At 46.3% G+C, this 27,805-nt stretch overlaps 1 protein-coding gene across 3 annotated transcripts in view; it reads right to left on the reverse strand.

Annotated features, from left to right (window-relative positions):
- Positions 1 to 2,124: 2,124 nt before the first annotated feature.
- Positions 2,125 to 27,805, reverse strand: part of ntn2 (netrin 2) — a 62,759-nt gene continuing 37,078 nt past the window's right edge. For 2 of the 3 annotated variants that reach the window (XM_055923792.1, XM_055923782.1), the window contains exons 3-7: positions 21,573 to 21,761; positions 15,505 to 15,654; positions 10,919 to 10,975; positions 6,793 to 6,870; positions 2,125 to 6,533 (exon numbers count right to left, since the gene is read on the reverse strand). In XM_055923792.1, the coding sequence (XP_055779767.1) occupies positions 6,151 to 6,533; positions 6,793 to 6,870; positions 10,919 to 10,975; positions 15,505 to 15,654; positions 21,573 to 21,761 (857 nt within the window). In that variant the 3' untranslated portion in view covers positions 2,125 to 6,150. The remainder of the gene's footprint in view (positions 6,534 to 6,792; positions 6,871 to 10,918; positions 10,976 to 15,504; positions 15,655 to 21,572; positions 21,762 to 27,805) is intronic. The other variant, XM_055923801.1, reaches the window with a different exon arrangement.

Raw genomic sequence — 27,805 nt, forward strand, 5'->3', positions numbered from 1 at the left:
TCCCCACAAAAGGGATTTTTACAGACCTAAATACTCCTCAGAGCCTCCCCTCCCCCTCCTTAGACGATCCCGCAGGTGAAGAAGCCGAATGTGGAGGTCCTGGGCTGGTGTGGTTACACTTGGTCTGTGGTTGTCAGTCTCTAAAACGACGTTGGAGGCAGCTTATGGTAGAGAAATTAACATTAAATTATCTGGCAAAAGCTCTGGTGGACATTCCTGCAGTCAGCATGCCAATTGCACCCTCCATCAAAACTTGAGCCATCTGTGGCATTGTGTTGTGTGACAAAACTGCACATTTTAGAGTGGTCTTTTATTGTCCCCAGCACAAGGTGCACCTGTGTAATGATTATGCTGTTTAAATCAGCTCATTGATATGCCAAACCTGTCCAGGTGGATGGATTATCTTGGAAAGGAGAAACTCACTAACAGGGCTGTAAACAAATTTGTGCAAAACATTTGAGAGAAATAAGCTTTTTGTGCGTATGAAACATTTCTGGGATCTTTTATTTCAGCTCATGAAAAATGGGACCAACACTTTACATGTTGAGTTTGTATTTTTGTTCAGTATATTTGGGGTACTGTACTTTATGAGGATGTTTTGATGGACCCCCAGTCTCCCTGTGAGAGTGAGAGCAGTGCTCCCTGGGCCCACGCCTTCAGCCCGGCCTCTGGCTCTGTTTTCAGTCAGGGGATTGGCCGGCTGGCCCGCCGGTAGCCAGAGAGGCCAACCAGGGCCCACTGGCGCGTGTCTGAGATGTCATGTCAGGCAAGTACTTCCTGTATGGCTGAGCGAGGTTTCAGCACATCATTTGTCACCCCTATGGAGGTGGAGAAAGACTGCGCATGAGTCCAAGTCTAGCCAGTCTACCAGCCCTTGGGAAAGCAGCAACAGAGGGGAGTGGGGTTCCTATACCCTTGAAGAGAAGGAGTTCCAGGTAACTCCTTTTTGGAAAACCACAAGTCCAACTTCTCTTGGAGTGGGAAAGCACAGGGGAGGTGAGTTGAAAAGAGAGGGGAGAGCAGGGGAGGAAAGGAGAAGATAGACAAGAAGACAGGAGAGGAGAGCAGCCCAAATACACCTCCAAGTAATACCTCCTGCATTCCCTACTTCCTTCTTCACCTCTTGAAGGACTGTCTGATCTCAGCCCTATCCCAGAGGGCCGTGCCTTCTGCGAGTAACAGGAGCTGGAGACTGATGGGGCGGCCGCAGGGTAAGGTGGGATGGACATCTGTCACAAATGGAGACGTGCCGCAGTGTGGCTGGACCTAGAACCACTCTTTCCACGCTACAATACAGCTATGACTGGAAGTCACTTTTCCGTAGCAGGCTAGAACTTACGCAGCAGGTTAGGAGTATTAACGTAACAAGTTAAAAGAATTTGGGTTAAGTTTAGGAAAATGGTTTCCTAACCTCCTGAGAAAATCACTTCCAGTCCTAGCTGTATCGAAGTGGCGTGAAAATGAGTCTGTCCCGTCCGGACCGTCACAGCGTCAGTCTGTCTTCATCTCAGCTCTGGCCCTATTTCTGGTCCAGTGAGAGAGAGTAATGATAAATTACTGCTTTCCTGTAATTAACTAAAAGGATGGCTGTGGCCTGTTTGGTTAGAGGGTGGAGAGAGGAGAGGAGGCTGGGGGAAGAGGAGAGAGGAGGGGGGGGGGGGAGGAGTTTCCTGCAATGTCCCAGGCAATGGTGTTGGGTTTCCTCTGAGGTGTGGTGGAGGTGGGGGGACTGAGATGGAGGTGAGGGTTGGCGGGGAGCGGGTGCTGCCCCACTGTTTATTTTCAGAGCTTCAGCTCCTGCTCTGCCCTGGGTGGGGAACCACCCAGCCTCCCTCCTAGTCTCCCCACCTACTGTAGTCGAACCCGTCTTCAGTTGGACTAAAAACCCCAGAGCAGTGTCAGACTCTCACACTCACGGCCAGCCCAGTGCAGCACCCAAAATCAGAAAGGTTACAATACAGGCCACTTGACTAGCCACGTAGTCATCAGTATAAGAGCACATGCACCAAACACATGGAAACGCACACACACGGACAGTTGGGTCTGGGCCCCGATGGCAGCATAGCAGCCGTTGATCTAGATCTAGGATCTGCATGATCCTCAAAATGACAAACGATACACATATTTCATTAACTAATAATTTATTTGTCATTTACGATTAAAAAGTCAGTGGTCATTGCATCAGAGGAAAATGTACAAGGAAGACTTCATAATAACACGAGTGATGAAGGAAGGGGGGGGGGGGGTGCGTGGGGCGGAAGGCAACACCCAATCGGCCCTCAGAAGGCAGGTGGACATCGTCTGTGTGAGTGGTGCTCTATAGTGTAACTCTGTGACCAGAATGTCATGAGGACAGGAGAGGGGGCTTCTGGCAAATGGGGAGACATGTCATAGAATTTTGCCCTTTCAATGCTTTCTTGAGCAAGATTTCACATATTTCATAACACCTGGCAGCAGTAGGTCTACAGTCATTGTTACAATCATTTTGGGCTTTGATATATATTTCAAATGTTCTACATATAATAATTTAGCTTGTCTCTCTGGCTTGTTACTTACTGGCTTTACGAAGACAATGACAGAAAAAGTTTTGGCACTTCAGTCCATATTATACCCAATGGGCAGACTCTCTCCTTCAACTCCCTTAACCTTAACTCACTTTTCCTCACCGTCCATTTGTGTATATCTCATTATGTTTTTACTTTATAAGGTACTTTAATGATCTCTCTCTCTCTCTCTCTCACTCACCTGTGGACGTTATAAATACTGCGGGAGGGGAACAAAGAGAGCAAGTTACGACCCTGGTTCCACTGCCAAGCTGTGGGGCTTGTTAAGTAAAACAACAGGGTGGCTCGCCCTAGGAAGACTACAAAATGCTTTCGAGGGGTACGTTTCAATTTCTAAATAACATCTGCAGGGTTTAGTAAAGCTTGTTATCTGTAGTCCAATATTCAGGGTGGCACAGATAAAAGAGGAAGAAAATAGAGACTGAGGTAAAGGGAGAAAAAGTATAGTGATTTTTGTCTTGCTGGATATTATTCATAGCCTGGTCCCAGATCGGTTTGTGCTGTCTGGCCAACTCCTCTGGAAAATTACCATAGGAGTTGTAGGAGTTGCCAAGACAGCACAAACAGATCTGGGACCAGGCTATACAGTATTATGAAGTGTTGAGGTTCACACTTGAGCTACTAGGCACTGTAGACAGTGCAGTATAACCCTGTGAGGAAGCGGGTCGGTTCTGGGTTGAGTCTGAGAAAGGGGTTCTGGACACGTAACTTCGACATCCATCAAACCTGCCCATGCTTTCCCCACATACCAGGCCAAGAAATGGTGGCTACTGTAAGACCACCTGTTTGACAGCTTGTCATGGACGGAAATACATAAATAATCAGACGATTTGGTTCTGCATTTTTGTGAAATTCCATCTCTGGGAATTCCTCTAAGGAAACGCTACTTTTACTCGGAAATGTTAGTGGTTCCGTCTGACCTCTTTGCTGTTCTAAGAAATAACATTATATATTACACCAAAATGTATGGAAAACAACCTAGTTCACTTTGGTCATGGATTGGTTTTGGATTGGTTTTCAGAGCACTGTGCTACGCGACATGTTGAATGAATACTGTATGATGCAAACATTGACGCATATGAGGGAGGACCCACAACTGTTACACATAAAACCTACAATCTAACCAGACAGACCTTCATGTGAACAACTTCTAAATCCATTCAGCGTTTTTTTTTTTTTAGAATGACAACGCTCGGTCTACATTCTCAGCTTTAACGACATAATCTCATAAGAAAGTACAATCATACCATGTGTCTTTAAGCGGTTTTTACATTTGACATTTTCTCATTTATATACATTCTTTCAGCAAATGAAAACAAGACCTACACCACTGAAGGACTTTGGTTGGCTGCCTTTGTCCCACTACTGTCACGTACACTACATATACAAAAGTATGTGGACGCCCCTTCAAATTAGTGTCCACATACTTTTGGACATACAGTGTATCTAAGACACAGAAACGCACATGTTGCAGAACAGAAAGGAACTGGGGCCTGACAAGAGAGGGAGAGACACTCTTCTGAGGGGCTTGGAAATGTGACAAACCAAACATAGCACTGCAGCCAACCAACCGCTAGCATGACATTATTGTCAGCATGCTAACAGCTAGCTAGCATGACCCCTTCACAATGTGTTTACGTTTTCTATTTTTGAAATCAATCGTAATACGCTTATAAAATGACCTAAGGACAAAGACAAAACAGCAACTTTGAGAGCAAACATACGTTCCCTTGTGGTTTCGTTTTTGTCCTGATTTTCTCATTTTCTTGATTCAATTTAGAAACAGGCTGATGCATTATTGGCCAACGAAGAGAGGGAAATGTCGGCAAGGCCAATGAGGGGAGATGACTAAGGAGGTTTCCTCTGGATTTGTGATGTTAACATTTGTTAATTCCATGCTCTGCTTACTGTAAATTTTTCGCTTCGCATCGGACGGACCAGCCAAACCACAAACATGCAAACATACAAAGACATGAGGATTGAAATAGACTATCGCATCATAATACAATCAGGCAGTGTGTACGTAGCCTAGAACGTTCCGGACTCTTTCAGTTTGTCAATAAGCTACAGTTGAAAAGGTAGAGCTTAATCCAACCTTTGTCTGTTCTTCGTGAAATGGCACTCTTTATTTTGAGCTCTTCTTTCGGCAAGCGATCACTAGCCCGTCATTGGACACTTCGTCGAAAGTGGCAAACATTTAAAAGACAAGAGAAATAATAGAATTGAACCAACAAACGATATCGGTCACACAATGACACCCGCAGGACCTTCTATCAACAAACAGTGGAAGACATGACACAAAATATCCCCCCAAAAGTTTCCCTAGTATCAAGGGCATTGTTCTGTTCTGAAGCTGGCTACTTTCCACTCTGCTGGAGTCCCGCTCAAGATTATTTTTCTTCACATGAGTCAGATAGTAATGCATGATTCCATTTCCTGCTCGTGGTGAGAAGGCTTGTGTGGGGGGGGGGGTCTTCACTTAGATAGTGAGACAGTGGGGTCTGTAGAAGTATAGGAATCTGAGAGCAGAAGTACATGAATATAGAATAAAAGAGAAACATTATTAGGGTTTAGTGTTTGCCAGTGTCCAAACAGTGCCACTGTCTGTCTATGACTGGAGCAGTAGAACCAGTGAGTGAGCGGTGGGGTCACTGTCAACAGCTGTATAGTCTAGACTAGAGTAGCAGATGCCTCAGTCTGAAGTTGTATATATATTGTAATGGCAGTGGTGGTAGAAGTGACGTTTTGCATTGGAGAAGGCCCCTGTGGGGACAGCCTTTGTTGTGGTTAGAAGGATCCTCTGAGGACGAAGATGCAGCCGTTGTAGGTTCTGGTCAAGAGATACTACTGCAGAGAGTTCATGTCTACATATCTTACATACGGAATAGGAGTACAAGACAAAATGGCCGCTCTAGGCCAGTAATCTCAGTTGCGTAGAGAAAGGTGGGGGTTTAGAGACAGTGAAACAGTGGGTGGAGGAGGCAGACGAACTGAGGTTGTGCAGTTTGTCTTCTCCCCTGCGTGGGGCACTTTGCTACAACACTAAAAAATCAGTTTCTCTCTCTGATTATCTGAGCTCCATGGATACTCCTGGTAATAGAATGGGAAATGTGAGCTTCGATAGTTTCAAAACACTAAAACATGGTGGCAGGAGGGGGGACTGAAGCAGTCTGAATGGGGAAGGGGAATGGGAGAGGGCAGGGGTGTGGGGGAGTGTGGACATTTTCGCTGTCGTTGTCGAGAAAGGGAATGGTATCCACTCGTCTACACTTCGTACCCTTTTTAATGGTCCCTTTTTAAGGCAGACCAACAGAAAAAAGACAGTCACAGTCCCATGATTAAAACAGAAAATAAAAAGGAAATAATTATACAATATACACAAAGTGGTCCTTAAACAGGCAATATACATGCAGTCTCTGTAATGTGCAGTGTACCCCGTTTTGGGGGGGGGGTCAGGGTTTTTATGGGGTTAGGGGGGTCGTGTTCTATCCTGCGAACTAGCCGAGAGCTAGGAAGGGGTCGTGGGGAGGTAGGAGTAGGGGTGGGGTCATGGAGGGGTTGGCTGAGGATGCGCTGCTCTCCCCCATCATGCTTTGCTGCACTTGCCCTTCTTCTCTTTGCGCTGGAACTTCCGGAGGCGCCGCGTCCATACGTCTCTCCACTGGATGACCAGGCTGTTCTTATCGGCCAGGAGCCCTACGCGCTCTGCTCCTGCAGCAGCCCCAGGTCCAGCCCCGGGCCCCCCGGCCCCAGGGCCCCCCGGCCCGGTCTCGCTGGTGCCCATCACCAGGAAGCGCTTGCTCATCTGGATTTTGGGACACTTGCAGGCCAGGTCCTTCATATGGATCCATAGCACGTTGTCGCCCCGTTTGAGCGGCTCGCCACGGCTCTTGTAGACCGAGACCACGTTGACCGAGAACTTGGCCCAGTCGCCCACCGTCTCCATGTCCAGCACGTTGACTTGCACCGCTGATAAGGCACACAGACAAACCAACCATTACAACTGATGCAGGTACAGTCCTAACACAACTGTAAACTAACTGAAAATACTATTTAGCAAAAAAAGCCTGGAACATATAGTATAATAACATATAATACCATATAGCTACTAACAATCACGTTTCGGACTGATGGGCTGGCAATTTACTGTTATAATTCACTGTTCTAGTACGGGTACTACTTATTCATGCTTTATAAATAAATTGGATGCATTCAGTTGTTCGCTCACCATAGTCTTTCTTGCAGTATTTCTTCATGTTGATCTTCAGATTCCCTTTCACTGGTTTGCAATAGGATTCACAATCTGCTGAAAAAAGAAGAACACATTTTAAACACCGGATACATTTTTAGTCTATGCACCACAATTACATGTGTGCGGGCTTTTCCCTTTTTCAAAAGATCGGCTACCTGCACATAAGGCAGTCTTACATTTGGAGTCCAACTTGCTGGGAATTACACACTTGGGACAATTACACACATAACAGAACAGATCCACACTTAGGAGAATTACACACATAACCGCACACAGCAGTTACACATTTGAGATGATAAAGTGAACATGATGACATGGTTACATTCTTAGAACAATGACATACTTGAGACGTTTACACACTGTGTTACACACACACACACACACACACACACACACACACACACACACACACACACACACACACACACACACACACACACACACACACACACACACACACACAAATAGACACAAACATGCATGCACGCATACACACACGCATGCACGCACACACCTATATGCAAACACACAGGCATGCACACACACATACATATATATATATATATATACACACACACAGCACGAGTGCCAGGACTCTGAGACAGGCGGCTGGATAGAGGAAATGTTAGGTTTGGTCGGGTTTGCTGGAGTAATATACGACCTTAAACAAATCACACGTAAGCCCCTGCAATAACCGCTGGGGGAGTCGCGGGCGGGTGGAATATTACAGAGGGGGGAAAGTGTTCCATTTGACATGTCTGCCTGCCTTTTGGGGGACCCTGAGAAAAGACAGAGCGCGGTGGAAGTGGTCATGGCTGGATGGCTGTGAGTAGCCCACAGCAGCCTCACGGCTGCGAGACTACGGCCAGAGAGAGACCACACAGCTGACCCGCTGTACGTATGGAGGAGGATGAAGCTGCCCTGTGGTCGATGCGCTTTTCTCTGGGACTTGACTGGTGGGTGTTGGGTCATAGGTGTGTGAACTAGAGCGGTTGACAAAAAACATTTGCAGTAAACGACCGACTGTACAGGTTTGATTGAATTGATCCCTTACAGATCCATATAGGACATGAGAAAACACACATGAATGGACACAAAGGAGTGAATAATGTGGGCCAGCCAAACCACAACGTAACACCCAGTGGTGCTGTGGGACAACCCAATGTAAGCTTCTGTGGTAGAACCTCTCCCTAAGCTATGACGGGGCACTCACTATTAAAATGGCCGATTGGCTTTAATGTCACTGCAGTGGGAGTTGTGAGGAAGGGACAAAGGGTCAAACATGTTCATTAAACCACCTCTTTACTGTACTTGTTTTGTGTTTATAAAACCTTTTTGTGTTGGATACTTTAATATGGCGCTGGTTTAAAAGGTCACTGAGGGACAGAGTTGCTGACCAGCCTTGCGCAAAGGTCCTGTAGACACCAGGTTTCGTTTGCCGCTAGCGTGAAATCACAAAGACGTGATTCCTGGTATATGCGGTCTCCCTGGTCTCCCTCTCTAGTTGCCTTCAAAGTAAAATCAGTCAGAAGTTGTGCAGGGAAGCAGTCTCCTCCTCCAAAACAAACAAAATAAAAAAAGTGATCGCTCGCAGGAATATGGCGACCAGAAAAAAAGGTTTCAGGGTCGGTCGCATGCGAGGAGGGAGCCGTGTTGCTCGTTCTGCTGAGGGTTTGGAGAGAGCCGGAGCAGGCGAGGGCAGGAAGAGGAGAAAGAGAGAGAGGGGGCCGAGGAACCAGTAAAAATGTCAGGGAGGCTTGGCCCGTATATTAGAGTGATGGAGCTTTTATTAGCGACAAGCGGAGAGAGAGGCCAGAGCAGCTGCCTAGTTCCTTTACCTCTCACTCACAGCGGCTTTCAATAAACCTCAGTAAAACATACCTGGGTTAACGTGTGTGTTTGTGCATGTTTCTCTGTGGTGTGAGAGAGAGAGAGAGAGGGGGGGGGGGGGATTTGGTGTACGTGCGTGGGTGTGTGAATGTGTGTGGTTAGGGAGAGGGCGCAATGAATGAATTGATGAAGTAGGCCACACTGAATCAGTCATGGGGAGAGCTGAATAAATCTGTTGAATGTCCATCTACAGGAGTGAAGAGAAAACCGACTGAGTGATATGCTAGAGCAGTTCAACCGGCCAGTCAAGTAGAAAAGGACAGTTAATCCTGCTCCCTAGCTTTTACCCATAGGATCTTGGGCTCCAAAGTGTTTTTTTTTTGTGTACATATACATGTGTTTGTGTGTGTGTGTGTGTGTGTGTGTGTGTGTGTGTGTGTGTGTGTGTGTGTGTGTGTGTGTGTGTGTGTGTGTGTGTGTGTGTGTGTGTATGTGTGTGTATGTTTATATATTTGTAAATTAGTATGTGTGTGTCTATATACAGTATTTGTGTGTATGTATATGTGTCTGTGTGTGTGTGTTGTGTGTATGTGTGCCCGCATGGTACCCTGGTACAGTGGCAAGCCGTGCAGCCCTCGGTATCAGTGGTGTGTGTTTTCCCATGAAGAGTCACTTACTGATGGGCATTCACCTGGAAAAGACCCCATGAATCGCCCATTGACCCAGAAGAGCCATGGCTGAAAACACACACAATCGACTCGGCGGCTCCGGTTACCCTTGTTCCCCCGTCCCTTTTCACAGTGCCGTGACAATGACAAATTGCGTCCACCGCCCCCCGCACACACACACACACACACACACACACACACACACACACACACACACACACACACACACACACACACACACACACACACACACACACACACACACACACACACACACACACACACACACACACACACACACACACACACACACACTTTACGTTTTTGGGTACCTGAGTGCCCTAAGGAGGAGGAGAGGTTGGTTGGTATATGGGGTGTGGGTTAAAGGAGAGATGGAAGAGAAAATGATCCTGTATGTTGTACACTTGTGTGGGGATGAATTAACGATAAAGAACTGCTCTTATTTGTTTTTCACGGTGGAAAAGCCCTTTCCCAGGGATGCAGAAACACACAAAGGAGTGCACTGTGTGTGTGAGGGTTACAAGCCCAAGCAGAGACTAAGTTGGTGTAAGCAATGTGGGGAAAATTCCACCTAGCCTATCAGAGGGCACAACTTTCACATCCGAGCTAGACATATTGCAATTCCTTCAAGTTGAGACCCAGTCGGTCTTTGGCTAGCTATCAAAGGTCACCAGTCTAAATCCCTTCCTCCCACAAACTCTCCTTCTGCGGTAGGTACATGTTACTCCTTAGTACTGATACAGGATTTAAAAAAAGAATCCATCCGCCTAATGGTTAAGGTTAGGATTGGGGATAAGATCTTTAGATATATAGCAAATTCTACATTAAGTATTCTCGCTCAACTCATTGTCCCCCCTTTGGCTAGTTTGCATGCATCCCCTGCAGTGTGAGAAGTCCCAGGCCTTACAGAACATCTCTTCTGGCCTGGGCCTTCTAGAGAGGGCCGTGTCTCAGCCGAATCAACTGTGAAAGCTGAGGAGGGGGTCCTGACGTTGTGGGAGGTACGTCTGTGGTCGCCACGGCGTTGAGTTAAAGCCTGTGATGAATCACCGTTTCCAAATCAACACTGGGCCACAATTCCGCCCGGAGAGGCGAAGGCGTTAAAAAAACGGGAGGGGAATAATTGACTGGAGAGAGCCTGGATGGAGTGAGGACTGCCAGGAGTCAGAGGCGGAAAACGCTCTCCCCCAAAACGACGGTCGCCAACACTCTTTTCACGCCTCGAAAGTTCCCCGCCGAAGTTTCCCCGGACTAGCAAACTGCAACTAATCACTTCTGTTGCAGCCTTTCCGTTGGCTTTGTGTTCGGCTGGAGTCGGGCTTCAAGCACAGCGGAGCAAAGCTAACTCGCTAAAGGCTAGCAGGCAGACGTCGTGCCAAGAATGCAGGTTTTAAGACAATGGAAAATCTCACTTGGATCCAGAGCAGTCGTTTCTTCACGGAACATCAAAAGAGAGGCCCACCCCCTCCATGAATATTTATTAACCCAGTTTAGAAATGGAGGCCAGAAATATTAAAAAGGTTGTGTTTTTTTAACGTTACACAGGTGTCAGGTGTGGGATGTAGGGTGGGGGAGTGACTAACCTGCCGGTTCCTCTGTGCTGCTGCTGACCATGGCTGTAGGGTTCACCACTGGGATCTCTGAAACACACACACACACACACACACACACACACACACACACACACACACACACACACACACACACACACACAGAACAACAGAGTTTTAACTAGAGTTTTATGGAAACAATTTATACATTTTATGTAGACATGGTGTAACTGCTGGCCATATGCCTACTCTTTGCATGTGTGGTCAAGCCAATAAAGTATGCCTGAATTCAATCACAGTTATTTGACGTGGGAAGAATGAGAGGGAGGGTGTAGGGTGGAAATATCAACCTAAACACAGTGATAAAGATACTGATATTGGCACGCACGCACGCACGCACACACACACACACACACACACACACACACACACACACACACACACACACACACACACACACACACACACACACACACACACACACACACACACACACACACACACACACACACACACACACACACACACACACACACACACACAGTAGAAGCATACTTTGTCTGAGCCGAACTCTCTTCCTCTGAAAAACAGTAGCACCGTGGTGCAAGAGATCAATGCATTCAAACAGGGACATGGGGAGAGCCACCTTCAGACAGATGCAAACTCCCTCAATACGCCTGGTTAGCTCAACCAGAACCCCTCGCCAGTCTCCACCAAAGCCAAAATAATTCAATTCTTAAAGAATTCCCCCCACAACGAAGGCACCCTTTTCAATACAAATGCTAATGCAAAGCGATGAAATGTGAATGCTAACAACAAATCCACTGCCTCAATGATAACAACAACAGGATGATTGGGACGCTGGCTTAGCATCGTTAGCGTGCACCCAGAGGGATTTGCCTTTCGACTGGGGAGTTAGAGGGAGGAGGACCGGGTTGGAGTCAAACAAACAGACAAGGAGCTTCCTGGAAAGAGCGTTTTTGAGAGGCAAGTGACAGTTGGCTTGCTTCGAAATTATGGACACCCCTACCAAGAACAACAAATAGGGCATTGAGCTTTGGACTGCTTGGTAAAGGCCGAGAGGAAAGGAGAGCAGCTGGTGAAAGGCACGCCAAGCTGTGGGCTCCTCCTCTGAAGGTGGAGGGTTGAGTGGATATTGAGATGATAAAGGGATATTCAGATGAGGGGCAGTGTTATCATACTAATTGGCTGTTAGCACGCCTGGTCTTTGTGTCGTACTGTGTTAGAGGGCAGAAGGGCTTGACCGGGGAGGAATGATAGTACCAATCAAATGGAGGGCGTTTTGGGAAGAGATGCCCTCTGGCTCACAGGGGAAACCTCAGATGGCATGCACATGCATACACACACGCACACACGCGCTGACACACAAACACACTGAGGCCAAGAAAAACTCTTTCTCTTCACTGGGTGTCTTTCAGAAAGTGTCTGATTGGTTTTGTCGGCCGCGACCGCTATTGTTTTCTCCTTTTTGCCCTCCGCCATCTGCTCTGTAACACCAATGTGAGACCAACAACATGGCACCATGTGGCACGACGTGGCATAGCGGGGTAGGGTACGGCATAGCTTGGCGTGGTACACCATAGTTTGGTGTGGTTGGTTCAGGGTTACACAAGCCTGGTGTGTGTGTGAGAGAGTTGTGCCAAACCACATGGCACAGCACGATGGCAAGCTGCCCTCTATTCCTCCTGCCCGCAGGCGGTGGACTAGTGATCTAATTCATACACACACACACACACACACACACACACACGCACGCACGCACACGCACACGCACACGCACACACACTCACAGAGCACGAACACACACACACACACACACTGTACTGGCATGTGACGGTGCTAAAGCCTGAACGGTAATCAGGTACTGGGGTCTCAGGGTGGCACTGATCTACCCCAGATCAGACCACCATGACCTGCCTTCATCTGCGGGACTGGTGCCAGCTAGGAACTTCTGTCCCTACCTTTGTTTTACCAGGGCAGTTTAACTGAGAACATATTCTCTTTTACAACCTGCCCAAATAGTGAGCAAATGTTCCTGGGGTTATTGTCTAATTCTTTATTTTTTTTAACATGGCAGCTGAAGGCATTGAAAACTCAGACTTTCTAATCGAACACAGGCAATGGTGGATTTATGGATGGGCTGGCTTACCTCATGCTAACCGAGTGCAGCAGTGTGTACCTGAGCTATCTATCATAATTAGCTTTTAAACTAATGTAAACCCACTAATGGGATAGCTAGCTTGTGACATCCTAGGGAACATGACTCTCCACCATGCTGTTACCTGGCTATAGAAATGAGACCGGGAATGAAGCAGCTGTACCTGCCATGTTTACATGTGTGGTTGTAAACCCCTCGTTGGAGCTGGTACATGGTTCATGGTTTCTCTCGAATGCAGTGGTTCCCAAACTGTGGGGGCTAGGGGTCGGCAGCGGGGGAACTCAGTCCGGCAATCAACTTACTCTTGAAAGTTGTAATAGTATAATGCACAAGGTGTTATTTTGAAATTGGGTAATGCATCATCAGTTTTACTCTTGTCAAACCAGTCATTGCATATGTAACGGATGTGAAATGGCTAGCTAGTCAGCAATGGTGTGCGCTAATAGCCTTTCAATCGGTGACGTCACTTGCTCTGAGACCTTGAAGTAGTGGTTCCCCTTGCTCTGCAAGGGCCACGGCCTTTGAGGAGCGATGGGTAACGATGCTTCGTGGGTGACTGTTGTTGATGTGTGCAGAGGGTCCCTGGTTCGCGCCCGTGTCGGGGCGAGAGGACGCCATAAAGTTAAACTGTTACACATACCTTAGAGAGCTATAATGTGTCAGAAATGTCCAGATCAACTAGCCCATGTCAGCTAGGTTTTTTAGACCATACATTCTGTTGTAATGTTTGATTCAGTCAAATATCACATGAATGCACATTAGACATGGCAAAATGTATAGAATTGCACAGAAAGAAGCTTTAAAACTGTAAAATGTTCTCTGCACCCCATGACTAAATGTGTAGAATTGCAGGAAATAAGCTCTAAAATTGCAAAATTGTATCTCCGCCAACAAGAGGGGTGTGAACAGTTTCTGTTATGAACAGTGCATGTTATGAACAGTGCTTATGTCCATAGAACTAGACGTTGGGCTCAGGATGTTCCCCGATGCTGGTAGACCTGAGTCTGGGAACCCCTGCAGTATGGTACGGTTTCCCCATTATGTATTCCAGTATTTAACATGGTAATGGTATTCCATTATGTAACATGGTATTCCATTATGTAACATGGTAATGGTATTCCATTATGTAACATGGTAATGGTATTCCATTATATAACATGGTAATGGTATTCCATTATATAACAGGTTAATGGTATTCCATTATGTAACATGGTATTCCATTATGTAACATGGTAATGGTATTCCATTATGTAACATGGTACTGGTATTCCATTATATAACATGGTAATGGTATTCCATTATGTAACATGGTAATGATATTCCAGTATGTTACATGGTATTCCATTATGTAACATGGTATTCCATTATATAACATGGTAATGGTATTCCATTATGTAACATGGTATTCCATTATGTAACATGGTAATGGTATTCCATTATGTAACATGGTAATGGTATTCCATTATGTAACATGGTATTCCATTATGTAACATGGTAATGGTATTCCATTATGTAACATGGTAATGGTATTCCAGTATGTAACATGGTAATGGTATTCCAGTATGTAACATGGTAATGGTATTCCAGTATGTAACATGGTAATGGTATTCCAGTATGTAACATGGTAATGGTATTCCAGTATGTAACATGGTAATGGTATTCCAGTATGTAACATGGTAATGGTATTCCAGTATGTAACATGGTAATGGTATTCCAGTATGTAACATGGAAATGGTATTCCAGTATGTAACATGGGTATGTTATGGTTTCCCTGTGTGGTTGGTTTAGTGTAAAGCCTTTAGTAGATGTGGTGGCAGAGACTGGCGTGGGCATCTGGTAAAACCCTGATGGGGGGGGGGGTTGAAACCAACCCCTTGTCCTTGGAGTGGGTATGACAACACAGATACAAACAGAGCCCGGGGTTGAGGTGGACAGGGAGGTTGAGTCTGTGTGTGTGTCTGTGTGTGTGTGTGTGTGTGTCTGTGTGTGTGTGTGTGTGTGTGTGTGTGCCACCACTGGGGAGGCCTTGCCTTGGTCACGCTCTGGTGCACCCACACACGTCAGCGCTGGTGGATAGATTACTGGCCAGGACCACAGCAACACACAGTGTGTGTGTGTGCGTGTGCGAGTGTGTGTGCATATGTATGTGTGTGTGCAGGCTCGATTCCCACAGGCTCGATGTGGCTACTGATAGCAAAAACAGCACACTGCCTTCCCCTGGTGACAAGTAAATATGTGCTTCTGTTAAATGCATGTCAATGTCTGTGTGTGTGTGTGTGTGTGTGTGTGTGTGTGTGTGTGTGTGTGTGTGTGTGTGTGTGTGTGTGTGTGTGTGTGTGTGTGTGTGTGTGTGTGTGTGTGTGTGTGTGTGTGGGATATTCTCACTGATGCAAGGGTCCACGGTTGAGCGGCCCTGTGTGTGTATCTGTGATCTACTCACTGATGCAGGGGGCCACAGGTGAGCGGCTCTGTTGGTAGCCCTTTGCACAGCGGTTGCAGGTGATGCCCGTCACGCCGTCCTTACAGGGGCACTGGCCCGTCGTCTGGTTACACGTCTTACCTGCCGCACCCACCGGGTGGCAGTCACAGGCTGGAGAGAAGGGGGGAGGGAGAGGGGGAGGAGGTGAGAGAGGGAGAGGGACAGAGAGACAGAGAGAGACAGAGAGAGAGCGAGGGACAGACAGACAGAGAGAAACAGACAAAGACAGACAAAGACAGAGAGAGAGACAGGCAGAGAGAGAGAGAGCGCGAGAGAGAGTGAGCGGGAGACAGAGAGAAAGAGAGAGAGTTCCAGAGAAAGACAGAGAGAGAGCGAGAGAAAGCGAGACAGAGGAGATGGTTAGATGTGGCCAGTTGAGAAACATTTAAGTCGCCTAAGGTTCGTCACACATATTCAATGTCACTTTCAAGGTTTATTTGTGACTCGGATCAAATCAGATGGCATTTTGAACCCTCGTATGAATAGGCTCTGTAGCACAACACACACCTAGTTAATCATCATCTGCCATTGAAGTATCCAACTGTATTCCAGATGCAACAGGACTGAGTGTTCCTTTAGTTTATTTCCTCTATCATTCACACTCCAGGTCTGGGATTCCTTCTGCTCAATTGGGCTACCCTGCTACTGTCGCCTCCAGGTTTACGGACCTGGCACTACCTGGCAAAGATGTGTGTGTGTGCATACGAGTATGTGTGTGTGTGTGTGTGTGTGTGCGTGTGTGTGTGTGTTGACAGGGAAGAAACGCCTCCATTTGCCCGGTCTCTTAGGTGCTACGCTGGTGCCTGTTTGTGTGTGACACCCACTCTGCCGTTTCATCACTTCCCAAAAATCTGCCTGGCGCCCGCTGCGTGCCGACGGCAACACGCCACCCAGAGAGAGTCCCCGTCCCCCCGGTCTTTTATGTGCTGTTATGGTATGCGCCGTCCGTCCGAACGCACCTTGAGCAATACGGGTCTTCTTCTGTTTAAAGAGCTGCTGGGATACAAGACCCGGCCTGTTGGTCAGCTCCTCTCTTACAAGAGGTCTTTACAAGGTGACAGAGAGGAGAGGAGAGAGAGAAGAAGATGAAGAAGAAGAGGAAGAAGAGAGAAAGACATGCAGAGGGGAAGAACGGTGAAAGGGAGAGAGAGAGAGGGCTAACATGTTCCAAACTTTGCCTCTGGTGTGCTCATCAGCATAAACAAGACTAAATCTCCCTCACCTCACCTTGGCTCAACCCGGCTCAACAAGGAAAACAGACATGTCTTCCTTAGGAAAGCCGCACACAGACACACACACTTATCAAAGGTAGAAGATAAACCTCTCCAACCGCACGCTATCAAGTATCACTATTACACGTTACACTGATCAATCTGAGACTATCTTGACACACAAAACCGCACAACTTTACTATCCCCGTAACATTTTACTTTAAAGGGTGCGATTGAACCCTTTGACTTGGCTTGGAACTGCAGCTCCTCTGTCCAGAGACAATAAAAGACAATGCTTTTGGAAAAATTCAACAACAAAAAAACCTCTGCCCCCTCGATTCAATGCTAACATTTGGCATTTTATCTTGTCAATCTGTTCTGGCATAAATAATTGCTTTTGGCCAAAAACAACTGGCCCCCAAAAAACTGCCGACGGGGAGGACGGCTCTTTCCCTCTACTTTGGGCTAAATTAGGTAGAAAACAAGCTCACCAAGTTGCAAAATTGCAAAAGCAAACTGCATTACTTAAGTGTAATGTGATAGCTGGTAATTGTCCTCCTGCTTTTATAAAAACAACAAGAAAGGGCGAAACGAGCCTTTGGGGAAAACCCAGTAACCCAACAGTCTCTGATAGGGCTTGCCAAGGAATGGCAGCTGCTAACATGAGGAGTTTTCTTCAGGGCCTTGCTGTGTTGTTCCCTCAGTGTGTGTGAACATGTTTATTTGTGCTGATCATTTTGCCATCACAACTGAGGAGTAAGGACTCTACCACCTGTTGATTTGGGAGGGGTGTGGTGAGGTGGAGGGAGTCTGGACCATGAGAATTAGGAGTGAGGGGGGGCGGGTTGTGGGGTGGAGGGTTAGTGCTTTGATCTTCAGATGCACATGTGGCTGTTCCGTCCGGGTGTCCGGCTGGGGTGTCAAAGTGTGTACGCTCGTTTGAAGCTTGCGCTCGCTTCGTAAATCTGATGGCTCGCGTTGCATGTAAAATCCCCACCACCTGACCCAGCTTCAAACTCACAGAAGGCTTTGATTGGCCGTTGGTTGGCAGTGTTGGTAATATATTAGTAATATACGTTTGTATTGAGTGGGTTGGCGCACAGGGAGGTTGAAAGTCAAATGTGTGTCCGGTCTTCTGGTATGACTTAGTTCCTGTTTCGCTCCATGTCTACCATGTGACTTCTCTCCTGCCAAAATGTCCTTCTCTCCTGCTCTTGTTCCTGTGCCCAGGTGCAGCACGGACGGGGCCGCAGATCCATTTCGAATTTCTGGCATTCCTGGGATTGGCGCCCCTTTATACAGTATGTGTTAATAAAACACAGCTGATGAGTCCACTAAAAACCCACAGTTGGAGTCCAGAGACACAGGTTGTTGAACAACACAAACGTCTCTGATTTCATAACACAGCACTACTCTATGCACAATAGCGATATAGAAATCAATGCTCTACACTCCAAACAGAGAGACTAGAATCATCTGGTAGTTTATAAAAAGAAATATAGCAAATCATGTACAAACTGGTTTGCTGTACTAAATGCGGGGGACAGAAGTGTAAACTTCCCGTCATTTGATCTGTCTGGTAAAGTCTGTGCCAGTCTGGATGATACCTGCATGCCTAGACTTGTGGGACGGCAACAGACAATCATTTCGGAACCAATCCATTGTTTCGCTGATTGTCTAATTACAAAGGCAACTGGTACCAAACGTTGTGTTACTAACACAGAAACAAATGAAGGAGATGTCAGAATATGGCCATCTTATATTAGTACAATCAAAACATATTTATCTGCATGTTTATGAGTTGAACATAATACCTCATTAAAAGTCAAATATGTTGTTATACTGCAAATACATGTTCATTCAATCCATGTAACTGCTTTAAAATGGGATTAAAGTACTCTGTAAATCGACTGTTATTTATTGTGTTCAAAGTCTGTTAAGCTCAGAAAAACAACAGATGAGTGCCAGGATGGTGTTCGGGGAGGGGCACCCCCCTCCAGCCACTCACCTCCGTCCTCACACCGTCTTTCTGAAGTTTTACGCGCAGGGGCTTGGGCCAGTTAAAAAGCTGTAAAAACGTCCTCAGATGTTGATGACTATTTAAGCCTGTGTGACTGAAGGTGTGACAGACAGACACCACCTTGGGACTTGTAGTCTTTGGACAGCAGGCGTTTGCTCACTCTTGAACTCTGAATAGATCAATGGCGCTCAGTGTGTGTGTGTGTGTGTGTGTGTGTGTGTGTGTGTGTGTGTGTGCGCGTGGGTGCAAACAGTATGTGTGTGTGTGTGTGTGTGTGTGTGTGTGTGTGTGTGTGTGTGTGTGTGTGTGTGTGTGTGTGTGTGTGTGTGTGTGTGTGTGTGTGTGTGTGTGTGTGCGTGTGTGTGTGTCTGTTTTAACAAACCATGTGAGTGCGTGTGAGTAACTGAGTAAACAGTCCTTTCAAAAGGGGTCCAAGTATTTCACCTTTTCTAATTGGGCGGTTTGCTCTGCAGACATCTGGCCGATACTGGCATGAGCGTTTCGGTTTTGGAATGATTTATCTTGGATTTCCTAATTCCCTTGTTTCTACAAAGTTATTCTATAAGAAATTATTCGCATATGGTCCACTTCAGAAGCTACTTGGAGGACAAATCTTGATACATTCAGTATAAAGTATATTTGAAGCTTTTTGTTGGCAAGGACTGCTGACATATTCTACGGCCTAAATTTAAATTCCTTTCTTTGACATTAATTCTAGTCGATATAGATGCCAAGACTAGGACATGTTTGGAGACACATAAAGCTCTGACATTGAAGACCTCGTAGGCAAGACTGGTTACACCCGCGCTGGTTATGGTAAGCATGTTTCTTTAATTTGCCGGCTGTTTTTATGCACGTAGCAGCGTAAATCCGTGGATGGAGAGTGGCAGCGGCCGCTGTCCAGGCCTGCAGGAGCTTGGGACACCCCATAGAGAGGCACTTGGGACTGGGGCAGAAGGCCGAGGGCACTGGGGGTGGAGGGGGGTTGGGACCTGTGTGTGTGTTACCTAAGTACAAGGGTGTAACTGGGAACAGATGGGAGTGACGCTGCCACTTGACCCATCCATCAGAGTCTGGCCTGTCCATTAAACTGGCAAACCTTGTAGACTGTGTGTTGGACACGCACTCATGCACGCGTACACACACACCCACACACACACACACACACACGTGCGCACACACACAGCAGGTCCGACATGGACACTCGTCCACAGAGGAGGTCTGATTGGAAGCAGACATTCCACCCCCCCAACCCTCCAGACCTAACCGCCCATTCCTTAGTCCCATTCAAAAAACACCTGTATTTTATTGCCGTTACTCCATTTCAGACGTGACACCGACCATTTTTGACCCTTGACCCTTCTCCTGGCCCTGCCACAAGAGGAAAAATATATAAAACAGTGCGGCAGAAATAAAAGGTAGAACGAATTGGAGGATTAGAGAGAAGAAGAGAAGAGATGAGAAGAGAAGAGAGCATACTCCTCGGACAGAGAGGGAGAGAAAGTGAGAGAGGAGGAGAGAAAGGGAAAGAGACAGGTTCTAAAAGGGGCTAGGATTGCTCTGATCAATCATGGTGCCAGCCGCCCAGGTTGAGGGCCGTTTCCACGGGAACGTTCATTTCCGTCACATCTTGCTATCCGAGAGGAAGGCGATAAAAGTTTTTACCGCCGCGCGGGTCTGACCTCGAACTGCTCCGCTTTGATAAAAACAGATTGCACAGCCTCCAGGGCCCAAGCACTGCCGCACTCGCAGGCACGGGTTGAGTGTGTGTGTGTATGTGTGTATGACGGGTCTTGCAATAGCACCGGGGACATACATTTCGATACAGCTGCTGCCAATATCAACACACACAACAACATATCAACATCTGTGGGAGTCTTATCTATACGTGTGTTACTTGTCATTTGTTAAGGGCAAAAGACTTCTGCTAAAGTCAATTACTGTGTCACATTTCAGGTTGTGCCATGGTCAATTGCTCTGTGAGTGGAATAATAGAATAATAATAGAATGGGTACTGTTGTACTGTACTACAGTACATTGTGATGAAAAATTATTTAACATGGACAATAGTAGCGTGCTGTCTCATACTTGACACCTTTTGGTTTAAAAGCTGCTTGGGTTAGCCCCGGAGTGGAAAACTGACCAGGAGTCAAATACAGGAGATTCTCACCATGAAATCTCCAACAAAAGCCCTTCCCGGCTATGAGTGTTGGCAGTTCTCACCGTCCATGTTGTTTTGAGTTCTCTATAAGCGATCCCTTAACATCTCACACTAACCTACAGCACTGAGAAAGAATGCAGTCTCCCTCTGCTATTGATTTGCATATTTCCCCAAGCAACAAGCGCAGGAAAATTGGGTTGTTCTCCAATACGAAAAGCTCTCGGCGTAAGAACGAGCCAGAAAAATATTCACTGCAAATTCAAAACATTCCACAATTCAAACACCACTTTTTCCACGAGAAATAACTCAATCAGATACTAATTTCATGTGGCTTGTGGTCCAGGGGAATATTTTTTTCTGTGGATTTTTGCGAGAACAGCTTCTGTGACAAATGATTTACTTACAGAGGCATGGTATCAGTTTGGAAGTGAGGATGCCAGCCTAATTCTTAGAACAGCGTTACCATTTCAGTCAATGCTATAGGGTTATATACAGTACAGTATATATTGCACTTTTTGAAAATAAATAGCTTTTAATTTTTATTAATCTACTGAATCGACTGAATTGAAAAGGACTATTGACACTACAAACACTACTGTGAAAGGTACGCCTATAGTATAAAACCTATTCTCCATACCTTTGCAGGCACGGCGGTGTGTGATGGGCCTGGCCATATCCCGGTAGAAGCCCTCCTTGCAGTAGTGGCAGTGGCGTCCGGCCGTGTTGTGACGACAGTTCATACACACGCCTCCGCTCTTCCTCCCTGACAACTTGTACAGCTCCATGTTGAAGCGGCAGCGCCGGGCGTGCAGGTTGCAGTTGCACGCTACGAGAGGGAGGGATCAGGGAAGGGGAAAAGAGAGGGGGGGAAGAAAGAAAGGTAAGACGTCTTGAGCGTTCAGTGAGAATAGGTGCACTTCTTCATAATCAAAACACGTCCGAGGCACTTTCAAACAGGAAAAGTTGGAAAAACCTTTGGTAAATTGGCATCTCCACAGTTTGAAAACAAGGCACAACACTATATGTATAGTGTGGGTATACTTCATACATCAAAATAATTTGATGTATGAAAAAGCACATTTTGCACATAAAGCACATTTTGAAAACACTCATTCAGACATATGAGCAGTAGATGAAGCATTTACTGTAAGTCCTACAGTGTACTTTACCAGTACAAAGTGTAGGATGTAGCTTAGTGTCAATACCTTTATGATTCAATCAGAGTAGAGGGTGTGTGCTTTGTGGCTGTTACAGAAGTCATCAATCATGAGGCATATATTTTCAGAGCTCATTTTCCCCATTCCATAATTAATGACTGGACCCGCTCTTGGCACGCTAGTTATTAACAGACCCTTTTATTATCATGAATCACTGATGAGCAGAACTAACCTCTCCCATCTAGTCTAAGACCTCTGTAGTCCGATAGAGGAGTAGGAAGGGTCCATGTACTGTAAAGTCTTGAGCCATGTGTCTTATAGCACCACAAGGTTTGATCACTGTGGAAATTGTCTGTATGACAATCAATCACAATATATATTTACATTTAGTCACATGTATTTCATGTATCGGGCGGCAGGCAGCCTAGCGGTTAGAGTGGCAAGCCAGCAACCGGATGGTTGCCAGTTCGAAACCCGGGTACGACTAGAACATCTGGTGGGAAGTGAGCTGGCAACCAGAGGGTTGCTGGTATCAAATCCTAGATACCATTGCCTGCCGTGCCCTCGAGCAAGGCACTTAACCCCCCACAAAAACAGCTCCACGGGCGCCCAGTGTGGCAGCCCCCCACACCTCTCCAGAACCTGTGTATGTATGTGCGTCTTTCGGAGGGGTTCAAATCAAATCAAATTTTATTTGTCACGTGCCCCGAATACAACCTTATAGTGAAATGCTTACTTACAGGCTCTAACCAACAGTGCAATTTGTAAGTTAAAAATATATATATAATAATAAATAAAGGTATTAGGTGAACAATAGGTAGGTAAAGAAATAAAAACAACAGGAAAAAGACAGTGAAAAATAACAGTATTGAGGATATATATAGTAGCGAGTCTATAACAGTAGCGAGGTTATATACAGACACCGGTTAGTCAGGCTGATTGAGGTAGTATGTACATGTAGATATGGTTAAAGTGACTGCATATATGATAAACAGAGAGTAGCAGTAGGGTAAAAGAGGGGTTGGCGGGTGGTGGGTGGCGGGACACAATGCAGATAGCCCGGGTAGCCAATGTGCGGGGGCACCGGTTGGTTGGGCCAATTGAGGTGGTATGTACATGAATGTATAGTTAAAGTGACTAGGCATATATGATAAACAGAGAGTAGCAGCAGCGTAAAGGAGGGGTTGGGGGGGGGGGGGGGGGGGCAGACAATGCAAATAGTTCAGGTAGCCATTTGATTACCTGTTCAGGAGTCTTATGGCTTGGGGGTAAAAACTGTTGAGTAGCCTTTTTGTCCTAGACTTGGCACTCCGGTACCGCTTGCCATGCGGTAGTAGAGAGAACAGTCTATGACTGGGGTGGCTGGGTTCTTTTACAGCTTTTAGGGCCTTTCTCTGACACCGCCTGGTGTAGAGGTCCAGGATGGCAGGCAGCTTAGCCCCAGTGATGTACTGGGCCGTACGCACTACCCTCTGTAGTGCCTTGTGGTCGGAGGCCGAACAGTTGCTATACCAGGCAGTGATGCAACCGGTCAGGATGCTCTCGATGTTACAGCTGTAGAACCTTTTGGGGATCTGATGACCCATGCCAAATCTTTTTAGTTTCCTGAGGGGGAGTAGGCTTTGTTGTGCCCTCTTCACGACTGTCTTGGTGTGTTTGGACCATTCTAGTTTGTTGTTGATGTGTACACAGAGGAACTTGAGGCGCTCAACCTGCTCCACTACAGCCCCGTCGATGAGAATGGGGGCGTGCTCGGTCCTCCTTTTCCTGTAGTCCACAATCATCTCCTTAGTCTTGGTTACGTTGAGGGATAGGTTGTTATTCTGGCACCACCCGGCCAGTTCTCTGACCTCCTCCCTATAGGTTGGGTTAAAAGCCGTGTGGAATTGACCAACAAAGTGATCTTAATCTTACTCACAAATGCATTTGTCAAAAAGTGCTTGCAGCAACTCAAGGCTAAACATCAAGGGCAAGCAGAGGTGGCAGTGGCATGAAAAAACACTCAATAACCCTTCAGCCCCACTATAAAAGTTGCTTTGCCATCAGCATCATGTCAAAGTGAAGTTCTACCTGCTACACAGAGCATGTTGTTGAGATTGGAGAGGAGAGCAGGGAAGAGCATCCTTATTCTATTTTCTCTTACTGTAGTATACCGTATTCATCGATTGCTTCTTTTTTTTTTTTACATTGTGAACTGAGCTAGTCAATGTAGCTAGCTAGCTAGTAGTAGTAGGTTTTGGACTTTATAAATCTTAGTAAAATAGCCAGTGGTGTATAGGTGAAGCTATATGCAACCAAAATCAACTTTATTTCTCATTACTTCAATTCACAAGATAAAATTAACCCGCACGTCAGCCATCAGGAATTGAACCTCTGCGATTCTTGAGCTTGGACGCTGCCATTGTACGTGACGCAACGAGAGTGCAACATGGGCAGTGAAGCAGCTTTCATTGATTTCAAAGGAAGGGAAGCATATCCTCAACTGTAACGGCGATCCTCCTCCTCTTCAACCGAAAAGGAGGAGTAGTGAGGGAACCAAAATGCAGCGGAGTTTGAAGACATCATTTATTAAAGAATAACACGAAAACACGAACTTGACTAATAAACTAACAAAACAACAAACGGTGTAGACAGACCTGGACGACGGACTCACATAACACGAATAACGCACAAACAGGGAAAATAGCCTAGACATAAATTAACGATGAACAAACAAACCGAAACAGTCCCGTATGGTGCGACAAACACAGACACAGGAGACAACCACCCACAACGAACACTGTGAGACAACCTACCTAAATATGACTCTTAATTAGAGGAACGCCAAACACCTGCCTCTAATTAAGAGCCATACCAGGCAACCCATAAACCAACATAGAAACAGAAAACATAGAATGCCCACCCAAACTCACGTCCTGACCAACTAACACATACAACAAACTAACAGAAATAGGTCAGGAACGTGACATCAACGGCTGACAGCAATGACGAACGCCGGATGGCTATAGCGTAGCAGGGCCGTTAGGAAGAAACATTGAGAGGAACCAAGATGCTCTCTGCCAGTCATTTGGATATGAACACTCTTTGATCTCCAGGGCTGTGTTTGAAATTCCCTATTTACAGTAGTGCACTACTTCAAGAGTGCCATTTCGTTCACAGGCCATGTAGGGTGTGGGAGATCTGCCCCTGAGATGGGAGAGACCTGGCCCAAATCCTTAACCCCAGTCAGGTTCAATTCAAACCTGAACTCAGATTCCTCCAACACTTGGCCAAGTGTTCAAAGAACATTGCCAGAGCGTTTGGTGCCAGTTCAAAGTGATCCGCGGAGAAACGGTTTGCAAGAGGCAAACAACAACAAAGAACTTGGATCGCAAAAAGTATCAGCAGAGGACACTTCTCTGGGGGGGAACAAAATAAATGTAATCAGATGTAATCAGATGTGAGTGTATTGACTGCAGTGAGTCAAAACAGGGTTCTATATCAATGACTGTTTCGTAAGGCGTAGACCACAACAGTCTGCACTGAATAAAAGCATGGAGCCATGAAGTGTTGCCAGTCACAGTGTGTGAGAGAGAGAGTCTGACTGTGTCTGACTTCTCTAAGGTCAGTGTTGTAACAACATCCAGCACAGGGATTGCCACCGCGTCAAGCATTCGTTTTTTAAGGAGGGATTTTCATTTGAAAACAAAATGACCTTTGATGGGACCATGAGACACTTGAATGAAAAATGTAAGGCCATATCAATAATAACTGGAATTTCAAATCAAATTGTACTGGTCACATACACATGGCTGGCAGATGTTATTGCGAGTGTAGCGAAACGCTTATGCTTCTAGATCTGACAGTGCAGCAGTATCTAACAGGTAATATCGAACAAATTCCACAACAAAACCTAATATCTAACAAATTCCACAACAAAACCTAATACACACAATCTAGTAAAGGAATGGGATGAGAATATATAAGTATAAAATATATGGATGAGCAGTAACAGAGCGGCTAAGATGCAATAGATAGTAAAGGATAGATGGTGAAGGATACAGTATACAGTATATACATATGAGATGAATAATGCGGGATATGTAAACATTATTCAAGTGTCTAGTGTTCCATTTATTAAAGTGGCCAATGATATCAAGTCTGTAGGTAGGCAGCCGCCTCTCTGTGCTAGTGGTGGCTGTTTAACAATCTGATGGCCTTGAGATAGAAGCTGTTTTTCAATCTCTCTGTCCCAGCATTGATGCACCTGTACTGACCTCGCGTTCTGGATGGAAGCGGGGTGAACAGGTAGTGGCTCGGGTGGTTGTTGTCCTTGATGATCTTTTTTGTCTTCCTGTGACATCGGGTGTTGTAGGTTTCCTGGAGGGCAGGTAGTTTGCCTCCGGATGATACGTTGTACACACTGCACCACCCTCTGTCGTTCCCTGGGGTTGTGGGCGGTGCAGTTACCGTACCAGGCGGTGGTACAGCCCGACAAGATGCTCTCAATTGTGCACCTGTATAAGTTAGTGAGGGTTTTCGGGTAACAAGCCACATTTTTTCAGCCTCCTGAGGTTGAAGAGGCGCTGTTGCGCCTTCTTCACCACACTGTCTGTGTGCGTGGACCATTTCAGTTTGCCGGTGATATGTAACTTTCCACCTTCTCCACTGCTGTCCTGTCGATGTGGATAGGGGGGTGCTCCCTTTGCTGTTTCCTGAAGTCCACGAACATCTCTTTTGTTTAGCTGACATTGAGTGAGAGGTTATTTTCCTGACACCACACTCAGAGGGCCCTCACCTCCTCCCTGTAAGCTCGTCATTGTTGGTAATCAAGCCTACTACTGTTGTGTCGTCTGCAAACTTGATGATTGAGTTGGAGGTGTGCACCTGGGGGCGGCCCGTCAGGAAGTCCAGGACCCAGTCGCACAGGGCGGGGTCGAGACTCAGGGTCCCAAGCTTAATGATGAGTTTGGAGGGTACTATGGTGTTGAATGCTGAGCTGTAGTCAATGAATAGCATTTTTACATAGGTAATCCTCTTGTACAGATGGGATAGGGCAGTGTGCAGTGTGATGGCGATTGCATCGTCTATGGACCTATTGGGCGGTAAGCATATTGGAGTGGGTCTAGGGTAACAGGTAGGGTGGAGGTGATATGATCCTTGACTAGTCTCTCAAAGCACTTCATGATGACAGAAGTGAGTGCTACGGGGCGATAGTCATTTAGTTCAGTTACCTTAGCTTTCTTGGGAAAAGGAACAATGGTGGCCATCTTGAAGCATGCCTTATTGCCTTATAGAGGGAATAACTACACTGTTTGTATTCGGTCATGTTTCCAGTCGCCTTGCCATGATTAAACACGGTGGTACGTGCTTTCAGTTTTGAGCAAATGCTGCCATCAATCCACGGTTTCTGGTTAGGGAAGGTTTTAATAGTCACAGTGGGTACAACATCTCCTATAGACTTCCTTATAAACTCATTCACCGAGTCAGTGTATACGTCAATATTATTCTCTGAGGCTACCTGGAACATATCCCAGTCCACGCGATCAAAGCAATCTTGAAGCGTGGAATCTAATTGGTCCGACCAGCGTTGGATAGACCTAAGCATGGGCACTTCCTGTTTTAGTTTCTGCCTATAGTAGGGGAGCAACAAGATGGAGTCATGGTCAGATTTTCCAAAAGGAGGGTGGGGAAGGTCCTTGTATGCATCGCGGAAGTTAGAGTAGCAGTGGTC

The sequence above is a fragment of the Salvelinus fontinalis genome, chromosome 1, assembly GCF_029448725.1.
Source record: "Salvelinus fontinalis isolate EN_2023a chromosome 1, ASM2944872v1, whole genome shotgun sequence".
NCBI lineage: Eukaryota > Metazoa > Chordata > Actinopteri > Salmoniformes > Salmonidae > Salvelinus > Salvelinus fontinalis.